Genomic DNA, 25,967 nt, shown 5'->3' with positions numbered 1-25,967 from the left:
CAAGTGCATCCGGAACTACAAAGAAAATACTCAAACATAAGAAGTCAAGAATGAAGTACTGTAGAAGGTAAAAGAGGGGTAAGTGACAGCAGAGTCACTCCTATACGCTTCTGTCAGACTCACACTCCTCTCTTCAAGAAGTACCTCTCATGTCACTCTGCACATGTTCCTCCTCCACACTCTCCTCTCACCGCCGAGCTGACAAACAGCCAACAGAGACGTCTCAGACACGGTGGAAGATCTCAGACACATCCAGACTCAAAGCCCCTCAAATTCCCCCCCCCCCCCCCCCGCTCTCCTGTCAGTCCTCATTCACCTCGTCGGCACCGGCCCGCGGAGCGGTTGCAGATGATTCCTTCTGGGACCGAACATGTGGTCAAGAACGTATAGACTCCCCGTTTCCATGCAGGTCCAGGAGCAGAATTCCCAGCAATCATTAGGTCCTACACCAATAAATTCAACCAAAAGCCCACAAGTGCACCAAGTGCACCAGCCGCAGGCCCGAGTGGGAAAATCTGCATGTTTGCCGTCCCAACCAGCCTGACCACTGGGACTAGCAATAGCATGGGGAATGCCAGTAAGTAAGCTTCCATTCCGAGCACGCACATTTGACTGCAAACTGGATGAACTACAGCAGGGGGTTTACAAAGTCTGAGACAGTGGGCCTCCCCCGAGACAAAGCTTGGGAAAAGGAGACCCCCTCACTCAATTCCTGGATGCCAGGGATCGTGACTGTTATTTTATCCCAGACACCCAACAACTGAGCCAAGATAGCCTGATATTGCTGTTTGACACACTTCAGACTACACCAAAATCAAACAACAAACAGTAACCAGTGAAACAAGTCCATTGACAAGACGCAGATAAAATATTATATTATAATATCTTATCTTATCTGCGTCTCGTCAATGGACTGTTTGTTGTTGTTGCAGTTGCACTATGTGGTGATGTGTTCTGAAGGTATGTCATGCACTTTATTGTTTGTGTTGTTATGGACCGAGTGTACTGTATGTGAATTTGTATTGATGTAACTAATAAGTAGTGTCTTTAACATCATGTACCGAAACCAAAGAGCACCGGCCCTGGTTGTGTGGCAATTAAAGTTCTATTCTATTCTATTTTATTCTATTCTATTCTATTCTATTCTATTGCTGCACTTTTGCTTTGTCCCCAAGAGAAACCATTTGGAAAACAAGTATTTTGCAACCTTTTAATCTCCCAGAAGTTACAGATGATGATCTAAAAGAAGCTGGAGTTTTGTTATTCTGTTCTACAGTAAGTCGTTAAAGAAATAATGGCCAGTGGGTTTTGAGGTTGGAAGAGAAGCAGCGAACTGAGTTGAGGCGATGCAATTCCTTGTATGATTATGGAAATCTAACAATACTGATTTGTGCAGAAATGTGGCTTTGGAAAAGTCAGATAGGGAATTTTAGAATATTTAAATCTACAATTCAAATGAGCAGTAAACTGACCCCAGCTTGGCCTTTTTAGTGTTAATGTAGGATAGATGCAGGATATGAATGCAAGAAAAGAGAGAAAGCATTAAAAACACTCGGAGAGCGCAGACGTCCGCCAAGGTTTGTGCTATTATTGCTTGTTTATGAGTTGGATTCAGATCTACTCTGCTGAGCCCAGCTCCAAAATGTAAAGGCTTCTTCCTTGGCCCATCCTACACCCTTCCACCAAGGTTCATGAAAATCCACACAGTATCATTATAATTTTTTTAGCAAGTGGTAGAAAGAAGCATCGCATTTGTGTGGACAGTAGATTGGCTGAGAAGCATGCGGTGTTCCACTGGTGTTCCAGTGATCTCTCCTGGAACCAGCAGTTGCTCAGCTGGCTCCAAGCCACTCTCTGGACCACCAGTCGTCCACCGGTCAGAGAAGCAGACTGGTGACTGACTGGAGGGTCACGGTTCAAATCCCAAAAGGAAAACAAAACCAGCCCAGGAAGCAAACCAGACCACGGCATTTCACCCTGCGCCAATGGCAGATCTGCAAAGTTCACATTGTTACTGAAACCACGACAGCATCAAACTAAACGCCAAACTAATGCTGGCGACCTTATAATTACTCTTTGCCTCTTATTATCGGGAGATATTCATCAATGCCCCGGCCCCACCCCAAACAATGGAGTAGGCCAACAAACAACTGATGCGCGGCCTGAGGACGTGAGCAAGAACACCTTCTCTCAGGTACATTTGAAATACGGAGATTCTGCAGTCATACAACTTGAATATCAACCTAATTGCCCTGCTTACCCCCATTGCCGGAGTGACGATGGAACCCCCGGAGCGGAGGACGGAGGAGGCCGTGGTTCTGGAGGTAGGACGGGCTCAGCGACTCTGACAGCGTGGGAAAGCGGCGAGCCTCTGATGTCGGCAGCGCTGACAGCGTGGGAAAGCAGCCGTCCTTTGATGCGGCCAGACCAGGAGAGGACCGCGCGGCCAACATCGGATGCCGAGGCTACAAAGCATACACCCAGGACTCCGAAACCATCAGCCGGGGAGACGCGTTTCCCACCGGGAGAGGGAACAGGCTCTGGAGCCAACACCAGCGCTCGGAACCCGTGTTTGGATGCTGCCCTCCCGGGGACTGGGCGCAGCACACTCTCTCGCGGACATGACCACGCTACTTTGCACTCGAATAGGAGAATTGAAACGGACGATAACACACTTTCCCACGGTCACGATCATGTTGCTACGCACCCAAACGGGAGAATTGAAATGGACGCCAACGGTGAGTGTTGTTCAACACCTCCCATTCACTCCCGTAAAAATAAACGATCAGTGTCAATGATGTCTATTGTGCCCAAATCACTAAACCCCGCAATTACAAAGTTTAAGAAGTGTCGCATTTTTCACACTGTAAATCAGGCCAAGATCTTATGGGATCCCAAAACTAAACCTAAGGGACTGTTAGGGGGACACTTGAATATTCGCAGCCTCATTCCCAAGAGTGATCAAATAAACCATCTACTGGTCAACTCCAATCTGGATTTTTTATGTTTGTCTGAAACCTGGCTCAACACAAACTCTCCATCTGCTGCTGTCAATATACCTGGATATAACGTTTTCAGAAATGACAGGGTTGGGAGTAAAGGGGGAGGGATTTTGTTTTATATTAAAGACAATATACAGTGCAACCAGATCCAGTGGTCCTGTAATAATGAACTTGAATGCATTGGTCTCAATGTTGTATTGTCTCCTCAGATGTCCTTTACCATTATTGGAATTTATCGGCCACCCACAGCAAAAGTTGTTTTCTTTGAGCAGCTTAAAGCCCTGCTAAAGGAATGTGACTCTGACAAGGAAGTGATTTTATTAGGAGATTTGAATATTAACTGGGAAAATAAAACAAATAGGAAATGTCTAAAGCAACTTGCAGATACATTTGATTTGGTCCAACAGGTAAAGGGACCAACAGGAATAACCTCTTCAAGTCAGACACAAATTGATCTTGTATTCAGCAACAGACCAGAGAGGATAGTCAAGTCTTATAACATGGTGACGGGTCTGTCAGACCATAACTTGACGCTCTTTGTTCGTAAACTCACAAAACAACGGTTTAATTATGCTAGCAACAAAAACCCACACCGTGTGGGAATACCCAGGTGTAATTTAGGTGAATTTGAAAATGCAATAGAAGAAATTAACTGGCCAGATTACCTACAAGGTACTGATGTAGAGGACATTAGCCAGTCAGTTATATCTGCCAGCAATCTGGAAACGCCTAAAAACACTGACAGGGAGGCTTGGTAAATCTGTAAGTCAGCTACAAATTAACATAAATGGCAGCTTATGTGAAGATGCAAAAACCATTGCCTCTGCCCTCAATGCATTCTTCGTTGACTCAGTTAAATCTGTGATCCAAAATGTCCCCACCGAGGTTACAATCCCACCCTTAGTGGATGACACACAACCGGTTTTTCTACTGAGGTTCGAGCCCCTGCGTTACCCCCGGCTTGGTCGGGTGTCCATACAGGACAATTGCCGTGTCGTGCGGGTGGGAAGCCAGATTAAGGTGTCTTGGTCCTAGTGCCCCCTCTGGTCGGTCGGGGCACATGTTTGGGGGGAGGGGAAGTGGGGAAACAGCGTGAGATCCACCTACGTGCCAACATTTTATTGCGGCGACTGGGCTGCTCAACGTGTTCTCAGGACAGAGAAGCTTATCAGGAAATCAACTTGTTCTCAGGACAGAGAAGCTTATCAGGAAATCAATGTGTTCTCAGGACAGAGAAGCTTATCAGGAAATCAACGTGTTCTCAGGACAGAGAAGCTCATCAGGAAATCAACGTGTTCTCAGGAGGACAGAGAAGCTTATCAGTAAATCAACGTGTTCTCAGGACAGAGAAGATCAGTAAATCTACGTGTTCTCAGGACAGAGAAGCTTATCAGTAAATCAACGAGTTCTCAGGACAGAGAAGCTTATTATTAAATCTACGTGTTCTCAGGACAGAGAAGCTTATCAGTAAATCAACGTGTTCTCAGGACAGAGAAGCTTATCAGTAAATCAACGTGTTCTCAGGACAGAGAAGCTTATCAGTAAATCAGTGAAGCAAAGGTTTCAAACTGAAATCAATATTCTACCTGTGAGGGGAATAAACAAGTTCAAACACAAACACATGCCATGCACTTACCTCATCCGTCCTCTCTCTCTCTATTCTGTATGAAATGACATAAAAACATCATGGCTGCAGTATTCAAAACTAGTTTGTCTCTCCATCAACTAGTGACCAGATCATTCCTCTTCTGAGCAGAATCACCTGCTGACAGCTGAGCAGAATCACCTGTTGACATCTGAGCAGAATCACCTGCTGAATCACCTGCTGACAGCTGATCAGAATCACCTGCTGACATCTGATCAGAATCACCTGCTGACATCTGATCAGAATCACCTGCTGACAGCTGAGCTGAATCACCTGCTGACAGCTGATCAGAATCACCTACTGACATCTGAACAGAATCACCTGCTGACAGCTGAGCAGAATCACCTGCTGACAGCTGAGCAGAATCACCTGCTGACATCTGATCAGAATCACCTGCTGACATCTGAACAGAATCACCTGCTGACAGCTGATCAGAACCACCTGCTGACAGCTGAGCAGAATCACGTGCTGACATCTGATCAAAATCACCTGCTGACAGCTGATCAGAATCACCTGCTGACATCTGATCAGAATCACCTGCGGACAGCTGAACAGAATCACCTGCTGACAGCTGAACAGAATCACCTGCTGACAGCTGAACAGAATCACCTGCTGACATCTGAACAGAATCACCTGCTGACATCTGAGCAGAATCACCTGCTGACAGCTGAGCATCACGCAAAACAAATTTTTTCCCAAACATTTCCTCTGGCAGCGGTCCTGCAAGCTTTGGAGCGAAACTCTGAGACTTGTACAATGGCTGCATCTGTAGCTATGTGTGTGGGTTAGTGTGTGTGTGTCTGTGTGTGTGTGTGTGTGTGTGTGTGTGTGTGTGGGGGGGGGGGGTTAGTGTGTGTGTGTGTGTGTGTGTGTGTGTGTCAGATGTTTCCTAAGCTATCGTACTTCCTCAAAGTCGACTTCCCCAAGCTGGCAGAGCCTCTGTGGTCAGAGCAGGTGCTGATCAATGGGCTCTGTAAGTGACTGAGACAAAGAGCTTACTGCACACACACACACATACGCACGCACACACATACACGCACACGAACACACACACATACACGCACACGAACACACACACGCACGCACGCACACACACACACACACATGCACACGAACACACACACACGCAGGCACGCAAACACACACGCACACGCACGCACACACACGCACGCACACACACACACACACACACACACACGGCACTGGCGTATGCAGCCACATGCTTGCAGTGCTGTAGCAGTCCGCACAAGGACCAGTTTAAGTCTTAAGGCTGTTACACACCAAGAGCGATACGAATATACAGCACGAAATTGCGAGGCGAATTTTGACCCACCTGTCAATCACAGCAACAGACATGGACACGTCGGATGCGAATTTCTGAAAAGTCGTCTGTGGTCTGAAAAAATCAACACCGCAAAATATCGCTCAGCGAAACTACCCACGCCGTTGGCATTGACTGATATCGAAAAATATGAATGTGTGAATTACTCGCACATAAAAAATACGCTCCCGGTGTGTAAGGACTTTCATACTGAGTTAAAAGCCAAGCAGTAAAAATGTGTTTTAGGATATTTTAAGGCACTGTAGGGACCAGCCTAACATGCAGAGGCAGCTCCTTCCACAGTTTGAGGGCTACGTACTGCAAAGGAACCATCTCCCATGAGCTTCAACCTTGACTTTGGGACAACCAAAAGCATCTGGTCTGCAGACCTGAGGGACCGTTGTACAATGTCAGAGAGGATGGAGCTACTGGCCCATTTAGAGTCAATTATGGACCTGAAACAGCTGTTGTCGGCCACAAGAAAAATACAAAGAATAGGCCTACCTGTACCCTGCCGTACAAATCCTAACCGCAACTACACTAACAATGAAACTGAGAGAAATGGCTTTAAAGTTTTTTTTTTATTATCCAGCCAAATTAGTTTTTATACTCCGTTTTCTCTAATATAGAGCAAGACTGAACTTTGACAATTTGACAAACACATGTGCCGTTGCCAGCCACTTCTTTTCACCTGACAGGAGGAGCTTCACCGGTAGGACATATCACGCTATTCCCACCAGTTCCCTTCCACCGACCAGGCGCCCCGACTGACCAGAGGAGGCGCTAGTGCAGCGACCAGGACACATACCCCCAATCCGGCTTCCCACCCTCAGGCACAGCCAGTCGTGCCTGTATGGACACCCGACAATTCGACGAAGCTGGAGGTAACACGTGGATACGAACCTGTGACCCTCGTGTTGGTAGGCGGGGAATCTACCGATACACTACCCGGACGCTCAGTAATAACTCAATTTTGACCAAATTGTAGTTGCGGCGGTTTGGAGTTGGAGGGCAGTACAGTACACAATGACCCCCACAAAAAAAGCAGAAGAAGACATCACTCAGGTCACAACATGCACATTTTTGCATTGGGGCCAGACTTTAGGGACAGTTCTATTGAAGTGAATGGGGCAGGCAGAGTAAGTCCCACAGCATCATATCTGTGTCGTTTCACCGTTGATTGAACAATGCAACACATATATGATGGTTTATAGTGGGACTTGCCGTGCCCATTCACTTCAATGGAACTGGCCCCAATGCAAAATTCCAACGCTTGTACAGGAAGTGATGTTGGTGGAACTGGTTTGGACATAGTGTCTCAGCACCTGACGCAGTTCCCTAGGATGTCCACTGGATGGCGTCCTGGGGCAACCCACGAGCCTGGTTCGCCCACACAGCTGGGTTGCATCTTAATCAGCAGTGGCTGGTGCCACTTGGACTTGATTACATTTACTCTTATTTAAGCTCCCTTGTCTGTGGAGACAGTGCTTGGATATTATGGTCTGATACTGAAAACCTTGTTGTTACTCTTTAAGTTTCATAGTAAACTCCTTTTTTGAACCTTGACGCGTGACTCCTGACTCCAGTTGATTTCTGCGTGTGGATCCGATTTCAAACCTGTGACAGAATATCCAAGCCATCATGGATCCAGCGGAAATGAATCAGATGCGAGAGACTCTGGCACAACATGGTCAGGTACTTAGACTTTCATAACCAACTCACCATTTTGTCTACCGCTGTCCAGAATCTTGCACCGATGCCGCCCGCAGTGCCTGTTGTTCCGTCCATGCAACCACCGGCTGCTCCCGCAGCAGGAGTTGAAGTAAGTCCACGAGACTTACGTCTCCGCTCCTGAGAGGTTCGGGGGTGATCCAGAGGGATGTCGTGGTTTTCTCGCCCAGTGCTCCTTTGTTTTTGCTCTCCAGCCATCCTCGTTTCCATCCGAGGTCTCCAAGGTGGGCTATGTAATCACGCTATTGAAAGGCAGGGCACTACAGTGGGCTAATGCACTTTGGGAGAGACAGTCTGCAGTTTGTTTTGATTTTGCTTCTTTTTCTGAGGAGATGAAGCGGATTTTTGATCACCCCGCTCGAGGGAGAGAGGTTGCCACTCGCCTGTTGAATCTCCGGCAGGGACGAGGTTCGGTGGCCGACTATACTTTGGAGTGAGCTGATGCAGCTTGGCCGCACTCATCTCTCTGAAGAGGAGAGAGGGAGGAGAATGAGGGAGAGGAGATGTTTTTTCTGTAGGGGTTTTGGACATATGGTTGAGACCTGTCCCGAGAAGGCAGTAAAAGATCAGGCTTACCAGTGACTGGGGGGGTTTTGGTGAGCCATACAATGTTTTCCCCAATGGTTTCTTGTTGCAAAATTCCTGCTGTTCTTTCCTGGGGAGGAGAGGATATTTCTATAACCGCGCTGCTCGACTCAGGGGCCGCCGGTTGTTTTCTAGACATTTCGTTTGCTGAAAAGTACAAGATACAGTGTTCTGTTTTGCCCGAACCCCAGAGGGTGACAACATTGGATGGACGTCCGTTGGGCACCGGGCTGGTTCGACACGTTACTGATCCTGTGAAGCTACGAGTTTCAGGTAATCACAGTGAAACCATTCAGTTGCACATTCTTGACTCTCCTGATTTTCCTGTTGTTTTGGGCCACCCGTGGCTAATTCAGCCTAATCCTCACGTTGATTAGCCTACAGGCAACATTTTGGAATGGGGGCGCTCTTGTCATGCAAGCTGTTTGCTGTCCGCCTCTTGTTCTCCTGAGTCTCTCCCTCCAGAGTCCTCTGACCCACCGGATCTGTCTGGAGTGCCAAGTGAATATGCTGATCTCAGTCTGTGTTTCTCCAAGCGCCGGGCCACAACATTGCCACCCCACAGACCGTATGACTGTGCGATAGAGCTGCTGCCGGGCACTTCCCCCCCTGGCTATATTCTCTGTCTGCTCCTGAGTCAGCGGTGATGGAGGAGTACATTAACTCATTCATGGCCAGTTTAGGACTGCCAATATTTAGCTCAGGCCAAAGATTTTCATAATTGTTGGGCATCCTTCAAGACCCACAGTAAATTATCTATTAGCACCAAAGTGATTTGCAATACCTCAAAATGAAGATGTACGTCTCTGGGTTCACCAGGAAAAAAAAAGTGAGCTTTTAGCATGTTCTGTACTCTACTTATAGCCATTTATATACACCCTGTTTTCACCAAAAAGGTCTCTCTGAGAAGAGAAACAGGAGAAAAGGCCATTTTTGTAAAGGACACAATCTCAGGCAGAACTCGCTCTCAATTCTTTTATTTTGAACTGTATTGACATCAGACATGTAAATATTATTCGTTATGACACAAATGACAAAAAAATAATATATATATATATATATATATATATATATATATATATATATGAAGTGCTTTTTTTACATTCAACAATACAGTTTACTCAGTGTGAGTGAGTGTGCAGACAGACACACAGACAGACAGACAGACAGACAGACACACACACACACACTGTGACAATCAGAAACCAGTACCCGTTACCCCTGATTGCCTCTTCTTTTTGACTTTCTGCAGGGAGCCACGGTGTTTTCTAAATTGGACCTCAGGAATGCCTACAATCTGGTTCGGGTCCGTAAGGGGGATGAATGACAGGCTTCAACATGCACACAGGCCACTATGAATACCTTGTGATGCCGTTTGGTCTTACTAATGTCCCGGCTGTCTTCCAAGCATTAGTTAATGACGTACTGAGGGACATGCTGAACAAATTTGTATTTGTGTACTTGGATGACATTTTGGTTTTCTCCAGATCCCAGGGGGAGCATGTTCAGCATGTTCGCAAAGTGTTACAGCGCCTCCTACAGAACCAGTTGTTCGTCAAGGCGGAAAAGTGTGAGTTCCACAAGGAGAGGATCTCCTTCCTGGGTTACGTGCTGACGGCGGGGAACGTCAGGATGGAGGCATCAAAGATCAGCGGGGTAACTGACTGGCCGCAACCCACGACGCTGAAGGAGCTTCAGCGCTTCCTAGGATTTGCAAATTTCTATAGGCGGTTCATCCGGAATTACAGTGCTGTGACAGCCCCACTCCATGCACTTACCTCTGGTTCTCCATCCAAGTTCCACTGGACGCCTGTTGCGGAGAGGACATTTGGTGAGTTGAAGAGGAGATTCACCACTGCTCCCATACTCACTCATCCTGACCCTACACTTCCTTTTGTGGTTGAGGTGGATGCCTCAGAGTCTGGTGTTGGTGCTGTCTTGTCTCAATGTTCTCCGCAGGATCAGAAGCTGCACCCCTGTGCTTTTTTTTCCAGTGGGCTGAATCCAGCGGAGAGGAATTATGATGTGGGGAACCGGGAGCTGCTAGCTGTGGTGCTAGCATTGGAGGAGTGGAGACACTGGCTGGAGGGGTCAGCACATCCATTTCTCATCTGGACGGACCACAAAAATCTCACGTACATCCGGGCAGCCAAAAGACTGAACTCTCGACAAGCCAGGTGGGCTCTGTTTCTGGATCGTTTTCAATTCACTTTGTCTTATCGCCCAGGTTCGAAAAACGGGAAACCAGACGCCCTCTCTCGCCAGTTTGGTTCGTCGGAGAGAGATCCAGAGCCCGAGTCCATTGTGCCCAGTGCATGCATCGTCTCTCCCATTTCCTGGGCTATTGAGTCGGTGGTCCAAGAGGCGTTGCGACTGGATCCGGGGCCCGTCGGGGGGCCTCCAAATCGTCTATATGTTCCTTCGTCTGCTCGGTCAGGGGTTCTCCAGTGGGGGCACTCATCTAACCTGGCATGCCATCCAGGAGCTGAACGCACTCTGTATCTCGTACGGCAACGGTTTTGGTGGACTGCCATGGGGGGAGATGTCCGCTCCTTTGTTGCCGCCTGTGTCACTTGTGCTCAAAATAAAGTCCCTAGACAGAAACCCTCCGGGCTCCTGCATCCTCTGTCTATTCCAAAACGGCCCTGGTCTCACATCTCCATTGACTTTGTTACTGGCCTGCCCCCCTCCAGTGGGAATACGGCAATATTGACTATAATTGATCGGTTTTCTAAAGCTGCCCACTTTGTGCCTCTCCCGAAGCTGCCCTCTGCTGCCGAGACTGCTCAACTCATGGTGACACATGTGTTTCGGCTTCATGGCCTGCCACAAGATATTGTTTCTGATAGGGGGCCTCAGTTTACATCCTGTTTTTGGAAAGCATTTTGTTCCCTGCTTAACTCCTCTGTCAGCTTGTCCTCAGGATATCACCCTCAGTCCAATGGCCAGACTGAGAGGCTCAACCAAGACCTGGAGACAACTCTTCGCTGTCTGGCATCTACTAATCCCACCACCTGGAGTAGTCAGCTGCCCTGGGTGGACTTACTTACTTATGCCTGACACCCTTACCAGGGTATAGGCCGTCGACAAGGGACCTCCAGAGTTCTCGGTCACTGGCGTTCTTTTCTATCTGCGACCAGGTGCATCCCATTCTCTCGGTGTCTGCCTGGAGATCCCGCCGCCAGGTGTTTTTAGGCCGACCTCGGTTTCTCTTCCCTTGAGGGTTCCATGTTAGAGCCTGTCTGGTGGTGTTTGACACAGGTTTGCACAGTGTGTGCCCGATCCATCTCCATCTTCTTCGTCCAATTTCGTCTGCTGCTGGGAGTTGTTTGGTCTTCATCCATAGGTCCTTATTGCTGATCTTGTCTGGCCAGTGTATCTTCAGGATTCTTCGGAGACATTTGTTGATGAAAGTTTTTATTTGTTGTAGTCTTTGTTATTCTCCATGTCTCTGCCCCATAGAGCAGGACTGATTTCACATTGGAGTTGAATATTCTTATTTTTGTTAGTTGCTGTATCTCTCTAGAGTGCCAGATGTTTTTGAGCAGCCCTGGGTGGAGTATTCACATAATTCTCTGCCATGTTCTGCCTCTGGTTTATCTCCTTTCCAGTGTTCTCTGGGATATCAGCCTCCTCTCTTCCCGGAGGTCGAGAGGGAGGTCGAAGTGCCATCGGCGAACGCCTTCATTCGTCGATGTCGGAGGACCTGGGGAACGGCTCGTTCCTCTCTCCTTCGTGCAGCCGCTCGGTACCAGAAGTACGCAAATGCACATCGGCGCCCGGCTCCTGAGTACCGCCCGGGGCAGAAGGTTTGGCTCGCCAGAAAGGATCTGCCGTTGAAAGTTGAAACTCAAAAATTGGCTCCACGTTACATTGGTCCTTTCAAAGTACTCCGTGTGATAAATCCTGTTGCTGTCCGTCTCCAGCTTCCTAGGTCCCTCAGAGTGCATCCAACGTTTCATGTCTCCCAATTAAAACCTGTCTCCACCAGCCCTTTGGTCCCAGCCCCTCCGCCGCCACCACCTCCTCGCATGGTTGACAGGGCTCCAGTGTATACCGTTCGCCGGCTGTTGAAGGTGCGGCCCCGTGGCAGGGGGTTCCAATACCTGGTCGACTGGGAGGGATATGGCCCAGAGGAGCGGTCTTGGGTCCCTGCCCGTCACATCGTAGATCCTCAGATGATCCGTGATTTCCACAACCAGAACCCTGGTCTACCTGGTGGGACGTCTGGAGCCGTCCCTAGGAGAGGGGGTCCTGTCAGCACCTGACGCAGTTCCCTAGGATGTCCACTGGATGGCGTCCTGGGGCAACCCAAGAGCCTGGTTCGCCCACACAGCTGGGTTGCATCTTAATCAGCAGTGGCTGGTGCCACTTGGACTTGATTACATTTACTCTTATTTAAGCTCCCTTGTCTGTGGAGACAGTGCTTGGATATTATGGTCTGATACTGAAAACCTTGTTACTCTTTAAGTTTCATAGTAAACTCCTTTTTTGAACCTTGACGCGTGACTCCTGACTCCAGTTGATTTCTGCGTGTGGATCCGATTTCAAACCTGTGACATAGTGATGAAGACTCACACAGTCAGGCATCAGTACACAGTGGCCTTCAGATGACCCAAACATTCTCTTCCTTCCTGGTTTGTTCATATTTGAATGGTCTGCTTTCCTATACAGCTGGGCTGGCCGTGGAGTGTGTGTGCGTGCGGGTGCGCGTGCGTGTGGGTGTGTGTGTGTGTGCGTGTGTCTGCGTGTGTGTGTGCAAACAGCTGAAAACAGCCATCTAATGCAATGAATGTGTGGAACAACTTGTAAAATACATTGTGCTACATTCCAGTGAAGTGAAGTGAAGGGGCCCATTTGTAAAATTAACTGATATTTCCTGACTTCCTCTTACCAGCCTTTTCGTATCAAGGACCCCTAATTTAGACCACATTAGAGACCCTTTTATAAGAGTGTGTCTCTCACACCGAAATCTGAGTAACCTTTTATTATTGTAAGATATGATTTTGTCCAGAATTCTCACGACTATCTGTATCGTAGGTAGAGAGATAAGAGTGAAACTATGATCAAAACCCTCATTATTGTACATTCTCCAATGGTGTGAACTTGTTGTACAGTAAATTAAACAGACATAACGTGTGGTGCAGAGATACAGGAACATACAACAGACAGGAAACTACACATTTCACTCTAGGGTGCATATAAACAACAGAGCTCTGACCAGACATTCCATACATGACTGTAATAAAACATCAAAAACCACACACAGAGCAAAGCACACACACACACACACACACACACACACACATCCTCGCAAAGCAGTTCCTCAGCTTTAGTCACTTTTAATGGCGGGAGGGGGGAATGCCAAGGAGGAGGGGAGATGCCAAGATGGAGGGGAGATGCCAAGGCAGCCGACGCTGCGTAAACACTTAGTCAACTGCAGTTAAAGTGAGGGGCGATTATGTCTGAGTGATGACAATCAGTGGCTTTGCAGCCTGTGGCCTCGTTAACAGAGATACGCACGCCGCGGCGGGCGGGTACGGGCAAACACGTGGACCCCCCCCCCCACCACCCACCCCCGCCCACACACACACATATAGTGACCAAAGTTATCACGGTTATCAATATTATCACGGTATTGTTCAAATGTGCTGGAAATATCTGAAATCATTTCACCAAGCCGTCTGCGTCGGGGAGACTGTTGCTAACTTGGTTGATGCGGGACAGTATTTACCATGTTTCTCAAAGCGCTCTAATCACGGTAACACAGTTTTCATGATAATATTGAAACGGTAATACTAACCTACACAGTTGATCATTAAACCGATCATCGTTTCATGATGCCTAACTGTCATCCCCTCGCTTTTTGTGATGTTAACTCATTCTCTGCCAAAGACGTACCCGGACGTACTTTTAACAATGGCGTTCTGTGCCAAAGACGTACTCGGACGTACTTTCATGTTTTGGCTGTTTACATTACATCAGACACTTTCCCAGCCTGTGACATTGTTTCAGGTCAAACTGATAAAAGGAACCCGCTAGTTTAGTATTTATGGGTGGAGCCTGTGGTCGAAACAGAGTCCAACCCAGAGTTCTCGGATGGCGACGATGGCGAGGAAGACGCCAGCGTTTTTGTTGTTGCTCCACGACGGAGCGCCAGGGCGAAGAAGGCTCCCCTTCACAGCGTTCTGATCCGTCTGACACAGATGAATCGGAGGAGGAGAAATGGGTGCCACATGGAGAGAGCGATGACGATGGTAAAAAGTAGCCTATTTTTTGTATCGCGTTTGAGATGAAATGATCACACACACAACATTCGAGTATAATTGTCACGCATTGTTTATAACTTATGCCGCCGGCATGACTCGCTTCACGTTTCCTCTTGCCAGCTCTCCCTCGGGGAGAGCTCTGTCACACTCAAGGGAGGGGGAATCACATGGATACGTCAAACGCGTCAAACCGCGTCACACACCCGTCCCCAGCAACCAAGGCGAAACATGTGTCACATAAACATTTCAAAGTTTACAGCACTAACGTAGCTATTGTGTGATCTTCTGTGCTAACGTTAGTTATGAGAGGTAACGTGACAGCAGGTAACGTTACAGCACTCGTTATTCCTGTGTGTGTGTGTGTGTGTGTGTGTGTGTGTGTGTGTGTGAGAGAGAGAGAGAGTGTGTGAGTGTGACCACATAAGGGTTCGTTCCATTTGTTTATGCTTTTATCAAGCTAAGCTAAAAATCCACATGGCAACTGTAAAAGTAAATTATTTATTTGATTTTGTGCACATATTTATCATACTTTGATAAATACTGCGGCCAAGCCTCATCTGTCAAGAAATCCCAGGGGCCAGACTCTCTCTCTCTCTCTCTCTGTAGCCGCTCACTGGGCGGGATGGACCGACACAGCTCCCTCAAATACATTCTCTTATTTTTTATTTTTTATTTATTTATTTGGGAAAACAAATACTGTATAATGTGTCTGATGTGTCACTGAGGCAAAAAATAAAAGGCTCAAAAGAGAGTTCTGCTTGAAACGGTGTCCTTCACTAAAAACCTCTTTTTCTCATATTTATGTTCCAAGGAGGGCATTTTTAGTGAAAACAAGCTAACTTCCACTGCTTGTAACTAAACAAGGAAACATGGGAGAGTTTCAGTTTTTTACAAGGGGTAAGAAGAGAGTCTCTGCTTTATTGTGAGATATGTTGTGTAATTTTATTCCTAGCACAGAATATTCTGTGGGTCCTGGAAGATCAGGAAATATGCTCAAAATCCTGGCACTGGGAGCACACAGACCGAAATGACCCTGGCAGAGAATGAGTTAACATTGGAACGCCTCGGTTTGGTCTTTGCCTGTTCTCAGTGTTTTATCCCTGCTGACCACTAACTCTCTCTACACGGCTCTGACCATCAGCCATTCAAATCCAAGTCAAAGTTGTTCGTCCGTTCGCAGGTGAAGCCATGAAAAAACAAAGAAAGGAAAAAGTTGTGATATCCAATCAAAGTTTTACATTAAAACATACTCATGTTAACTATTTAGAAAATGTTACACAGTAAGTGATTCTATAAGCAATATAGCATTGAAAGTTGTGTGGGTGACATGTCTATACAAACCTTATATTAATTATTTGGGCTGGTGAAAAGCAATATTCTTGGCAGGTAAATTTTATGTACAAGCCAAGGTGGCAAGTGAGCCAAAAGTGAGTTTTGGATGCTAGGGTGAGAGCAAACTGCTCTAAGATGCACAGTCAGTGGACTATCCTTACTTATTGGCTGCTGTTAATGCTGGTAATCTAGGAATTGAAGCTTATTCTGTTGTTGCATCAATGTCAGTCACCGCTAACTGTATTGAAAAGGTAGGTTTTTTTTGTACCTTTATTTATACAGGGGGAGTCTCACTGAGAGCAATGCTCTCTTTTTCAGGAGTGCCCTGTTCACATTCACACACACACATTCATACCTGGAAGCTGACCAGTACAACCACAGTCTGATCTGCTGGCCACTGATCAGCTCCACTGGAGCAGTTGGGGATAAGGGCCTTGCTCAAGGGCACCTCAGTGGTGGTAATGAGGGAGGGGCAAGCGCTGCCTTTTCACTTTCCCCACCCAGATTTATCCTGCCGGTCCCGGGGATTGAACCGACGACCTTCCGGTCACAAGCTCGCTTCTCTAACCATTGGGCCACCACTGCCCAATGGTTTTGGGCAGTGGGTTGTCCTACAATCCAGGTTTCACGAGTGAGAACGAGGATTCTCACACTATGGTTCGCTGCGAGATGCAGCTAAGTGTGTGAGAATCCGAAGTTCAAAACGACGGTCAAACGTGACGGTGTCATGCAGCAGAGCAATGAAAAGTCAGGATTTAGAATGTTCCTCATTGTAAATGTGACAGTGTTGTGGGTAACAAGTAGGCCAATGTTGTTGTTTTTTACAGATTATGAAAGTGCAGATTGTAAGCTTTCAAATGATGTGTCCTACATTGAAATCTGAAAATATGTAGTTAAAGATATGCTTCCTGTATTTGTTGAAGGTTGGTGAACAAGCTTAATTTGCTAACACACTAGAGTATGTAGTTATCCTAAAACTGGTTGTTATATTGAGTGCGTTCTTCAACATGTAAGTGTAATATGAAAAAAGTGGAAAAACATCACAGTTGCCACTTGTTACTCATTTCACCATGTCAATATCTTTTTATATACAATTGTGAAAGGTTAAGACATAATAATATAGTATATAAAATATTAATATATTAATAGAGAGAGACTCACCATTTGCGACTGGCTCCTGGGGCTGCCATTGATATCCTCCACCTTTTCATTTGCTGTGTGAAAAAGACAAAACCAAGGAAAATGTTTGTTTTTTACAGTGTTCCCATCCTGCGTGCTAACACCTCCAGCTCCACTGACTCCACTGACATCAGGTGTCCAAATCCTACAGGAGACCTCCGCTAGGGTCTGTGTGTGTGTGTGTGTGTGTGTGTGTGTGTGTGTGTTGAGGTGCAGAGCGACAGAGGAAAAGGTCTGGGAAGCAAGGCTGCCTAATTCGTCAGCTGCCGCCAGAGAATTAGTGACAGGCCAGCTTGGACGCATTGTCTGTTTGAGGGGCGAGCAAGCAGGAGGGTAAAGTTTCAATCCAAAGAGAGAGAGAGGAGAGAGAGAGATATGGGGAGAGAGGGGGAGAGAGAGAGAGAGAGAGAGAAAGGGGGGGTGAGTGAGACAGGGGCAGAGAAAAGTGTGAGAGAGAGATTGGGAGATAGTGTGTCGAAGAAAGAGAAAATGTAAGAGAGAGACAGAGAGAGAGATAGTGTGTGTTTGTTTGTTTGTTTGTTTGTGTGTGTGTGTGTGTGTGTGTGTGTGTGTGTGTGTGTGTGTGCGTGCGTGCGTGTGCGTGTGCGTGTGTGATGTGTGTGTGTGAGAGAGAGAGAGAGAGAGAGAGAGAGAGGGGGATACACAGCACACATGGGGGACACATGCCTTCATGAAACAGGGATGCTTTACAGCCTCAGCACCTCGGGGTGCCAGGGCCACAGCACCCAGCCGTGCCTCCCTGCTGGCCTCCATATCAGCCTCCACAACAAAGACTCCAGCAGCACCGTGTGGGGGGCAATTATAGTTGCATCGTTATCTAATAACAAACAAGCCACAGTCTAATAACAGTGGGGCTTCTGCGCTGTCCGGTTTTGACGCCTCGGCCACTAGGGGCCGATGACATTATCACCGATGACATCACAATTGCTCGAGTGATATCACTCATGCATCATACTGTATCACCAATAGTCTCGCTGGCCAGCCTCCCCTACCTACCGTGAGAGGAGTCGGCTCCACGGAAACAGGCAACAGGAATAAACCCTCCCCTGCTCTACAGCTGCTCCCCATTGGAGCGACTGTTTCAGTGTCTGCCAGATGTCCGCTCCCGGCTTATTACAAGCTCTGTCATTGGCTCCGACCATGTCAATCAGAGCGGCTTCCACTCTCTCCTCCCTGTGTGTCGCTGTAAATAGTGCCCTGCCGCCTTGGTGAAAACAACAACGCTAACTAGCTAGCAAGCTAACGGCAGAAACCTACACGCTAGCTCGTTGCTACATGCTGAAAATGGCAAGTTGGATTGTTGGAAACTATTTTCCAAGGGCACTGCCGCTAAGCGCCGCCCATCGCAATCCCGCTATGGAGACCTGCGGCGCCAGACTCCTCTCCCGGTAGGGAGGGGAGGCTGGCCAGCGAGACTATATCACCAATGACATCAGAATTGCTTGAGTGACATCACTGAGGACATGCTCACCGATGTCATCAGTGATTTCACAATTGCTCGAGTGACATCACTGATGACATCACTCACTGATTGCTCGAGTGGCAAGATGAATCTCAGAGAGTGAGCGCTGTCTGTAGCACCACCTAGAGGTCTGCAGATGACTTTAGTTATAATCAGATAAAAACATGGAGGTTCAAATTCACTAGTGAGGATAATCTGCAGTTTTCCTTTTTGCACTTGATTTGCTCGGGTGCAGAATTTTCAGCTAGTTCACTAATACCCTACTGGTCCGGCTAGCCGGATCTAAGCAATAATCGCGTAAGTTAAATTTGGAAAATCCTGGAGCGAAAGGTCTGAAATTCAGCACAGGTTTTTTTTATGGTTTATTATGGTAATTCACGTTGCCAGAACTAGAAAAACATCGTCCTGGCACCCAGAAACTCCAATAATCCTCAATTGTCCATTAAGGACCGGCTGCACGGTCATTGATTTCATTATAACCGCCTTTTTGAGACCTCCAGGAAATTCTTACAAAATTAATGTATTTCATTTTTTTCAGCTGGCATCCTGGACCAAATACCTTGAAATTTGACCTTAACACATTGACTGCCAGCCGTTTTTTTCTTGCTGTAGGTAGCTTCTGCCAAGCCGTTTTTTGAGGATTGTGGCTCATTTTACAAGCGCCGAGGATTATTTTCTGCTTGGAGTTTGTGAACATACAATATCTCAAAAGTACTAATAGAATGTGTACTTTCTCTGTCTAAAAGAGTTAGTTTGTAGAGTTAGTAGTTATGTAAGCATTAGCAGTTGAATACAGCATGGTTTTAGCATTAGAAAAAATATTCAGAGATAAACGGCTTTTTGTGAAATTCGATAGAGCTGTCACTTTAACCATTCATTTTTGGCTCTCTCTCTCTCTCTCTCTCCCTCCCCCTCTCGCTCTCTCTCTCTCTCTCTCTCTCTCCCTTCCCCTCGCTCTCCCTCCCTCTCTCTCTCTCTCTCTCTCTCTCTCCCTCCCTCTCGCTCTCCCTCCCTCTCTCTCTCTCTCCCTCCCTCTCGGGAGGGAGACGCACTAGGTTTAATCCTAGTGAGAGGGGGAGAGGGAGAGAGAGAGAGAGAGAGAGAGAGGGAGGGAGAGAGCGAGAGGCAGAGTTGCTTCAACTCCTCCCTCTTCTTGGCTGGAGCGGCCGTCACAGTCTCAGTGCTTTTGCTGCTCCTGTGCCTGTCTGCAGGCTGCTGTTTGAGGAAGTCGGCATGGACTCGCTCGCTTCTTGGGAGTTTTGGTTGAGAGAAGCTTTTGCGATTCTGGTCATATTTATGCTGCGTGTTTCAAAGTGTGTTCCACCTGTAATGTATTATGTAAATTTGCAATCCCGCATCGCCAGCAATCAGCGCGAAAACGAGAGCGTTTTCCCCCAACCATTTTCATGAGAATGTAATACTGTAAAATCGCCTCGCCATTTCCTTGAATGGCTTGCTCCCTTTTTCTTTGATTTCGCTCGTCTGGGGGAGCACTGTCAACACTTAGTGGGTCGGTAAAATAGATTATACACATTCAATACCTCCAATAATTGTATAGGAGACGTAAAAGGGATTGATCAACGCCCCACCGTCAAAAAAAAAAAAACGCTGGATTTTTTTTTGACGTATGCATACGTCGCTGGCAGTTAACGTGTTAATATCTAACCTTGGGGTTGATTGAACATTTGGTTGAGTTACAAGGCTTCAAAATCCATTGCATAGTTTTCCCATTGATTTCAATGTTAATTTTGCAAAAAAACAACATTTCTTTTTCGACTCCCAGCCACGTTCCCCAAAAATAATTATTTTTCTGATCTTACACCTCTCAGTTCGACTCAAGACATCAAATTTGTAGTTTCTATTGTGTTTGCCCCCCCCCCCCCCCCCATATTTGCCCAGTGTAGGCACAGCAACCAATTGCATGGAGATGGATTTTCCGGTGCAAACTAATGATTTGAAGCTTGGCCCTTATTTGATTCCATAGAATGAAGCTCGTTTGTGTTTTTTGTGAAAACTAGCTCGAAGTCGAAAATGGGCAGTTTCATGTTTTTTTTGTAAAACTTACCTTATTTGAAACTACATCGTATCTCCGCGCCCGTTCGTTGTAGAGACTCGTGACGAGCATTTCTGGAATCGGCGTCGAAAATTGACTCTAGATGTCTAATCTTGTCGTGATCCATGCCGTTCTAAGAGCTTTCCATGACTTCCGCTTTGAGACACATAAAAGCAGCGAGGCGCAGCGAGGCACAGTAACATCCGATGCCCACGAAGGAGCGTCTTGGGCGGCAGAGGCGGTCAGAGCGTCATCCGTGGAGGCCAGCTCTGAGCTCCCTCGCTCATGGCCTAAATGGTGTCGTTCAAGCGTGTGTTTTGAGCCGGATGTTCAACTACGGCTATGAGGTAGGAGGAATGGAATCAGGAACGGATATGGATCGATAAAAAATAAGAAAATACTTACTTATAAATATAAAAAACAAGTACTAATATCAAGATCCATGAAAGTTAAAAAAATGCAAATTTGCAATTCTCAAAAGATGGAAGCTTGAATAAAGTAATTCCTCTGCGAAAAAAGTGATCAATCAAAAAAGTGATCAAAATGATAATCCCACCACCCCGCCACCAGGTGGCATTCATGGGAAGGGAAAAAAATCATATTTTGTGTTTTCAACTGAAAATTGTATTGTACAGTAAGTACAGTAAACTGGCATTCGAGGGGTTAAAATTCTGAGTAAGCATGAAATGTTGATATGAGGTATGAGAGATGAAGTTACCAATGGATAAGAATCAATAAAAAATAAAAAAAATAATTAATTAAGACTATCAAAAATAAGAATTAATATCAATGTCCATGTACACGGACCAGTGGACAGTTAAGGGTTACCGGGTTAGCGGGGTACAAGGGATATGCAAAACAAGCCGTTGAAAAGAGAACAGCACAAGCATCCCCGGTATCACCAGTTGCCAGTACAACTTGTTTGCTTCAGCTAACAGGCTAAAACTGATTCTGCCGTAGTGAGCCACGCGGAAGCGAGTGCGCGCCAAATAATGACGTCATCACGCTAGTCGCATCGTGTGCAAGCCTCTGCAACCGCTGGCCGTGTGTGTACCGGAAGATTTTTGTAACAGTGCAGGGCGCGCCGTGCTTTGCAGGACAGAGAGAGAAATGAAATGAAGTACACTGAGCCGGGGACACCTCGGCATTCCGAAATGTCGGCACTCCGAAATACCGGCATTCCGACAAAATTGAGATCTGTCTCGCCATTGCGAAAGAACCCTCCCCCAGACCCTAACCCTAAACCTAACCTCTCCCACCCCCCACGCCTAAGCCTAACCTCCCCCAGAACCTAACCCCTCGGCAAAACATTTTTGGAGATAAAAAGGGCCGCCTCTCCGAAAGCATAGAAGTCAATGATCGGAATGCCGACACTTCGGAATGGCGAGCTGACCCCCACTGAGCCAGTGTGTTGACCACATGTCTTGACCCATGTGGTAAAACTTTGATTTGTAAATGTGCTCTGTTGCGAGAGATAATGCCTTTTCACTCATTCACGCATTCAGTAAAAAACAGGTTTGGATATGCTTTTGTTCTTTTTTTCCTGCGTCTGAGCTTGTTTTTGTTTTCATGTTCTGAAAAATCGAAAATAAAATATTGAAGAATTTGGTGATTATATTCAGATTCAGATTCAGATTCAGATTCATTTATTTAAAGAATGGGACATTGCACATTGATGAACAGTACAGCCGTACAGTAAACATGCCAGGTTATAGCCCAAGGGCTAGTTTCCACCTGTAGTCCCATGGCAGGTTGATGTAATCTTGAAAAAGAAAACAATGAATAGTACAAAAAATGTATAGTATAAAAGATTATTATTATTATTATTCATGTGCTGATATTCAGAGTGAAACTGCAGTACTGCACATAATGGCTTTTCATTATCACTTTTAATGACCCGTTATCACTCTACAATGTAACATGACGATCAAATTGGTTGCAGCACTGACCATAAATGGCTCGGTGCATGTGGGGAGCTTATGCGTGGTCTGCCCAGGAATGCCCTTAATCCACCAGGGCCCTTACACCTTAAAGCTCCTGTGTATTAGAGCGTTCTCTGGTCTGATTCGAGGAGGAAACGCTTCTCCTTTGGTTCCTGACTCACTGATGCCATTGCCTAGCCTGATATCAGTGGGTTATATATTTTTACTTCGATCTGTATTGACATTTCATCGCCAACTCAAATTAGTGGCAAGCAGAATAAAGATTACATTGTACAGTTGTTAGATATTCACATATAGAGCTAATCCAATAAAAAAACTTTTTTTTGCCAGTGTACTGATTGGGTGACTGAGGGAATGTGATCAATGAAGTGACAGCGATAGGGAGGAGAAAAGGCATCACTAATAATACAGTGTGCAGAAGTTCCCCTTACTTTTTCATCTCCAGGATGCTTCCTGGCCCTCGCCTCGCCGCACTGCAGATGTTACAAAACCGCACTTCAGGAGTTGTTCCCACAGATGGTAAACATTCTTTGTGAAACATGTGTCTGCAGTGAAACACCACCACGCTAAAGGGCGTGGCCACATCTGACGGTAATATTATCACATGACATGACTCGCAGATGTTCACCTCGTCCACCCGGACTCCTTTCATCTGTGTCCGGTGCATTTTCCGGAGCAGAGAGTGGGAGTCAGCCACCAGGATCTTCTGACATCCCTCGCTCAGCAGAATCTGCAGATTGTAGTCCTGAATGATTTTGACAAGTGAATCTCTGAGGTTTGGTATCTCCATGCCCTCCTTTATGCGATGGATGAGCATGATGGGATCCACATGTGTCCCAATATTATTAAGGAGGCCAGTGATGAATGGTGGTTTGTCAATCGAGTAAGAGATGAGGTCCTCCCACAGCTCCTGCTCTTTGGCAAACTCTATGGCCATGTCCACGTCCCCCAGCTCCTCCATGATCATCTGCAGAGCTTGTCGGCAGTTCCCCATCCTGCTGAGCAGGAAGACCGTCTCCCCCACAAAGTTCCTCTGCTGACAAATCTCAAGAGCTTTTTCCAGTGGGCAGTGGGTGCTATGTCTCAGGAAAGGCAAGAGATTTGGTTGGTCGTACTCTGCATAGAGGCCAATCTGCCTCTCATGGTACTTCTGGCCTTTGTGATGGTCCCGCTTGAACAGTTTGTGGAGGTACACATGCAGATACTCGGGCCTGTCCCCTAGTTCTTCCACCACTCGGTCCATCGATATCTTGTCCTCGTTGTACAGGAGCATGTCAACAGTTTTCTCTTTGTCAATGTCCATGAGGAGTACAATCTTGTCTTCTACGGATGAGAGGAGGTTGTGTTTGTGGATCAGCTGGTAAACATCTTTGTGCCTCAGTCTCAGATAGATCTCCAAGGCTCTGTCATACTGCTGGCCGTATGTGGACAGTTTAGCCAGTGTGGTGAGCAGTGTGCTGTTAGTGGGGTCCTTCTTCAGGTGGTCGGTGACCGCCTGGACAATGGTCAGGTTGTTGTAGAGCTCTCCTGGCCATTCCTGGATCAATGTGGCGAAAGCCTCGTAATCAGTTTTGAGAAATTCATGCAAGATAATTTCATAGATGGCTGGTCTGAGACGCAAATCCCCTCTGGGCAAATACTGACTGATGGCCTTCAACTGGCCAATGGTCTTGAACCGGTCTACTTCATTCTCCCACAGTTCCATCTTTTTCCCAAGAACCTTTTCACACTTCCTCGCAGCACTGTCATAATCTCCTTTCTCCACTAAGTGATTCATGTAAGCCATTCCAATTGTCTGAACTTCATGTCTCTTAATGTTTTTCAAGCTGATCTCTGCGGCCATCAGCGCCTCCTCATATTTATTATTTTCAAGCAGCCAGTCAATGTGGTCATCTTGGTCTCGTTCCTTGACCACAACAATGTCTTTGGGGCTGATCATGTAGAAGAGCGATTCTCCTTCAGAATGTTTGAGTTGGTAGTCTCTCCACTTGTTGTCTTGAAACCTGCGCACGGTCAGCGTGTCTGAAGAGATTTCCTCAAAGCTCTCTGGTAGGGGCTGGATGATGTTGAGATGAGGCAGTGCACGGAACTCCTCCATATGATCACGATTCTTTACAAAGTACAGGGTGACAAGCCGATCGGCCAGTGGTGCCAGGCCACTGATGAAGAACTCGGTCTCAAATGCAGAAACTACTTCCACATAGCGTCTGGGTAGATCTCTCCTCTCAGTGGGAGTTTGATTTTTCACAGCACATATTTGAATGGAAGTGCCCCAGCCAATAATGAGCGTGGTGTTGTCTTTCCAGCAGAGGCTGCACGGGTACATGTCGATGTCGGGCCTCAGGCTGTTACCCCGCAACACGGAAATCCTCTGTTTCGTGCTGATGTCATAGATGTTAACTCCAACATTGTTGGCCCAGGCAATGAGGCTTGCTCTCCAGTGGATATTGGTGATGTTGCCCTCACCCTCATGTAGAACAGACATCTTCCAGCGATTTAACCACTTCCTCTCATACAGAAGCAGCTTGCTGCCTCCAGTGACAAACTGTTTGTAATTTGATCTGGTGAACTGAGGGTGTAATGCTACCACTTTGATGGGATAGTCAAAGTTATCGTGGAAGCCCTCTCTTGTATGGAGTCCAAATACTTGAACCTTCCCATCCTCGGAGCAAATGCCCACATGCTCTCCACTTCCATCCAGGCTGATCTGGTTGATCTTGACCGAGCTAATTTCAAACTTTTGAGTTACATTTCCTTGGGTGTCCAGCAGGAAGACCTTTCCAAAATGGGTTCCAAGGGCAAGAAACCTGTCATGGACAGTCATACAGCTGGCTGCATCCTTCTGGAGAATGTCCGTCACCCCATTGGAAAGCCTCTTATATTTCAGCATGGGCTCCTCCTCGCTGTCCTCCTCAGACTCAGTTGAGAATTCCTCACTTGGTTTCCTGCCCTGATCCTCTACTTCCGCCATTGTGATATTATATGGAAAGGGAACACAACTCAGTATGAGCTGATCTAGCAGTGTCCGCAGTAGTCTCACGTGGTCATAACCAACACGTCAGCACGCTTCCAGCGACAGAGGGTTTGAATGACAAGTCAGTGTTTCCAGGTTTTGGTGTAGAAACTCCTACGGTAAAATGGTCAGGCTTGGTGTTAGACATGTGGATCTATTCGCGGATAGTTGATGGCCAAGACAAACTTGGAAACTGAAGTCTCGGTGAGTAGGAACGCTGTTGAACTTGATAGCTGGGTCTGCAAGGTTCGAAGTTGGGAACGGTTGCAGAGTGTTGTCGCGAGATTCGTTTAGTTTATGAACCACTGCAGAGGACCTGCAGAACCGAACCTTTATAGGTCCCGAATATGACATCACCTTGTGTTATGACATCATCAGTGAGTGAACTATGACATCACAGTAGGAATGATG

General features: G+C 46.8%; 1 protein-coding gene and 1 pseudogene across 2 annotated transcripts in view; both read right to left on the bottom strand.

Moving 5' to 3' along the window:
• Nucleotides 1-25,967, bottom strand: part of nav3 (neuron navigator 3) — a gene marked incomplete at its 5' end in the record, with an annotated part of 744,909 nt that overhangs the window by 454,687 nt on the left and 264,255 nt on the right. Inside the window, one exon of the mRNA XM_083631970.1 lies at nucleotides 17,047-17,099. Within this exon, the coding sequence (XP_083488096.1) occupies nucleotides 17,047-17,099 (53 nt within the window). The remainder of the gene's footprint in view (nucleotides 1-17,046; nucleotides 17,100-25,967) is intronic.
• LOC310772101 (vacuolar protein sorting-associated protein 41 homolog pseudogene) lies at nucleotides 22,971-25,514 on the bottom strand (annotated as a pseudogene). Its single transcript has one exon. The product of its transcript is annotated as a vacuolar protein sorting-associated protein 41 homolog pseudogene (transcript).

Source organism: Poromitra crassiceps (genome assembly GCF_964638095.1).
Source record: "Poromitra crassiceps genome assembly, chromosome: 2".
NCBI classification, from domain to species: domain Eukaryota; kingdom Metazoa; phylum Chordata; class Actinopteri; order Beryciformes; family Melamphaidae; genus Poromitra; species Poromitra crassiceps.
Note: the sequence above shows the minus strand (reverse complement) of the source record. Positions and strands in the feature narration are given on the sequence as shown.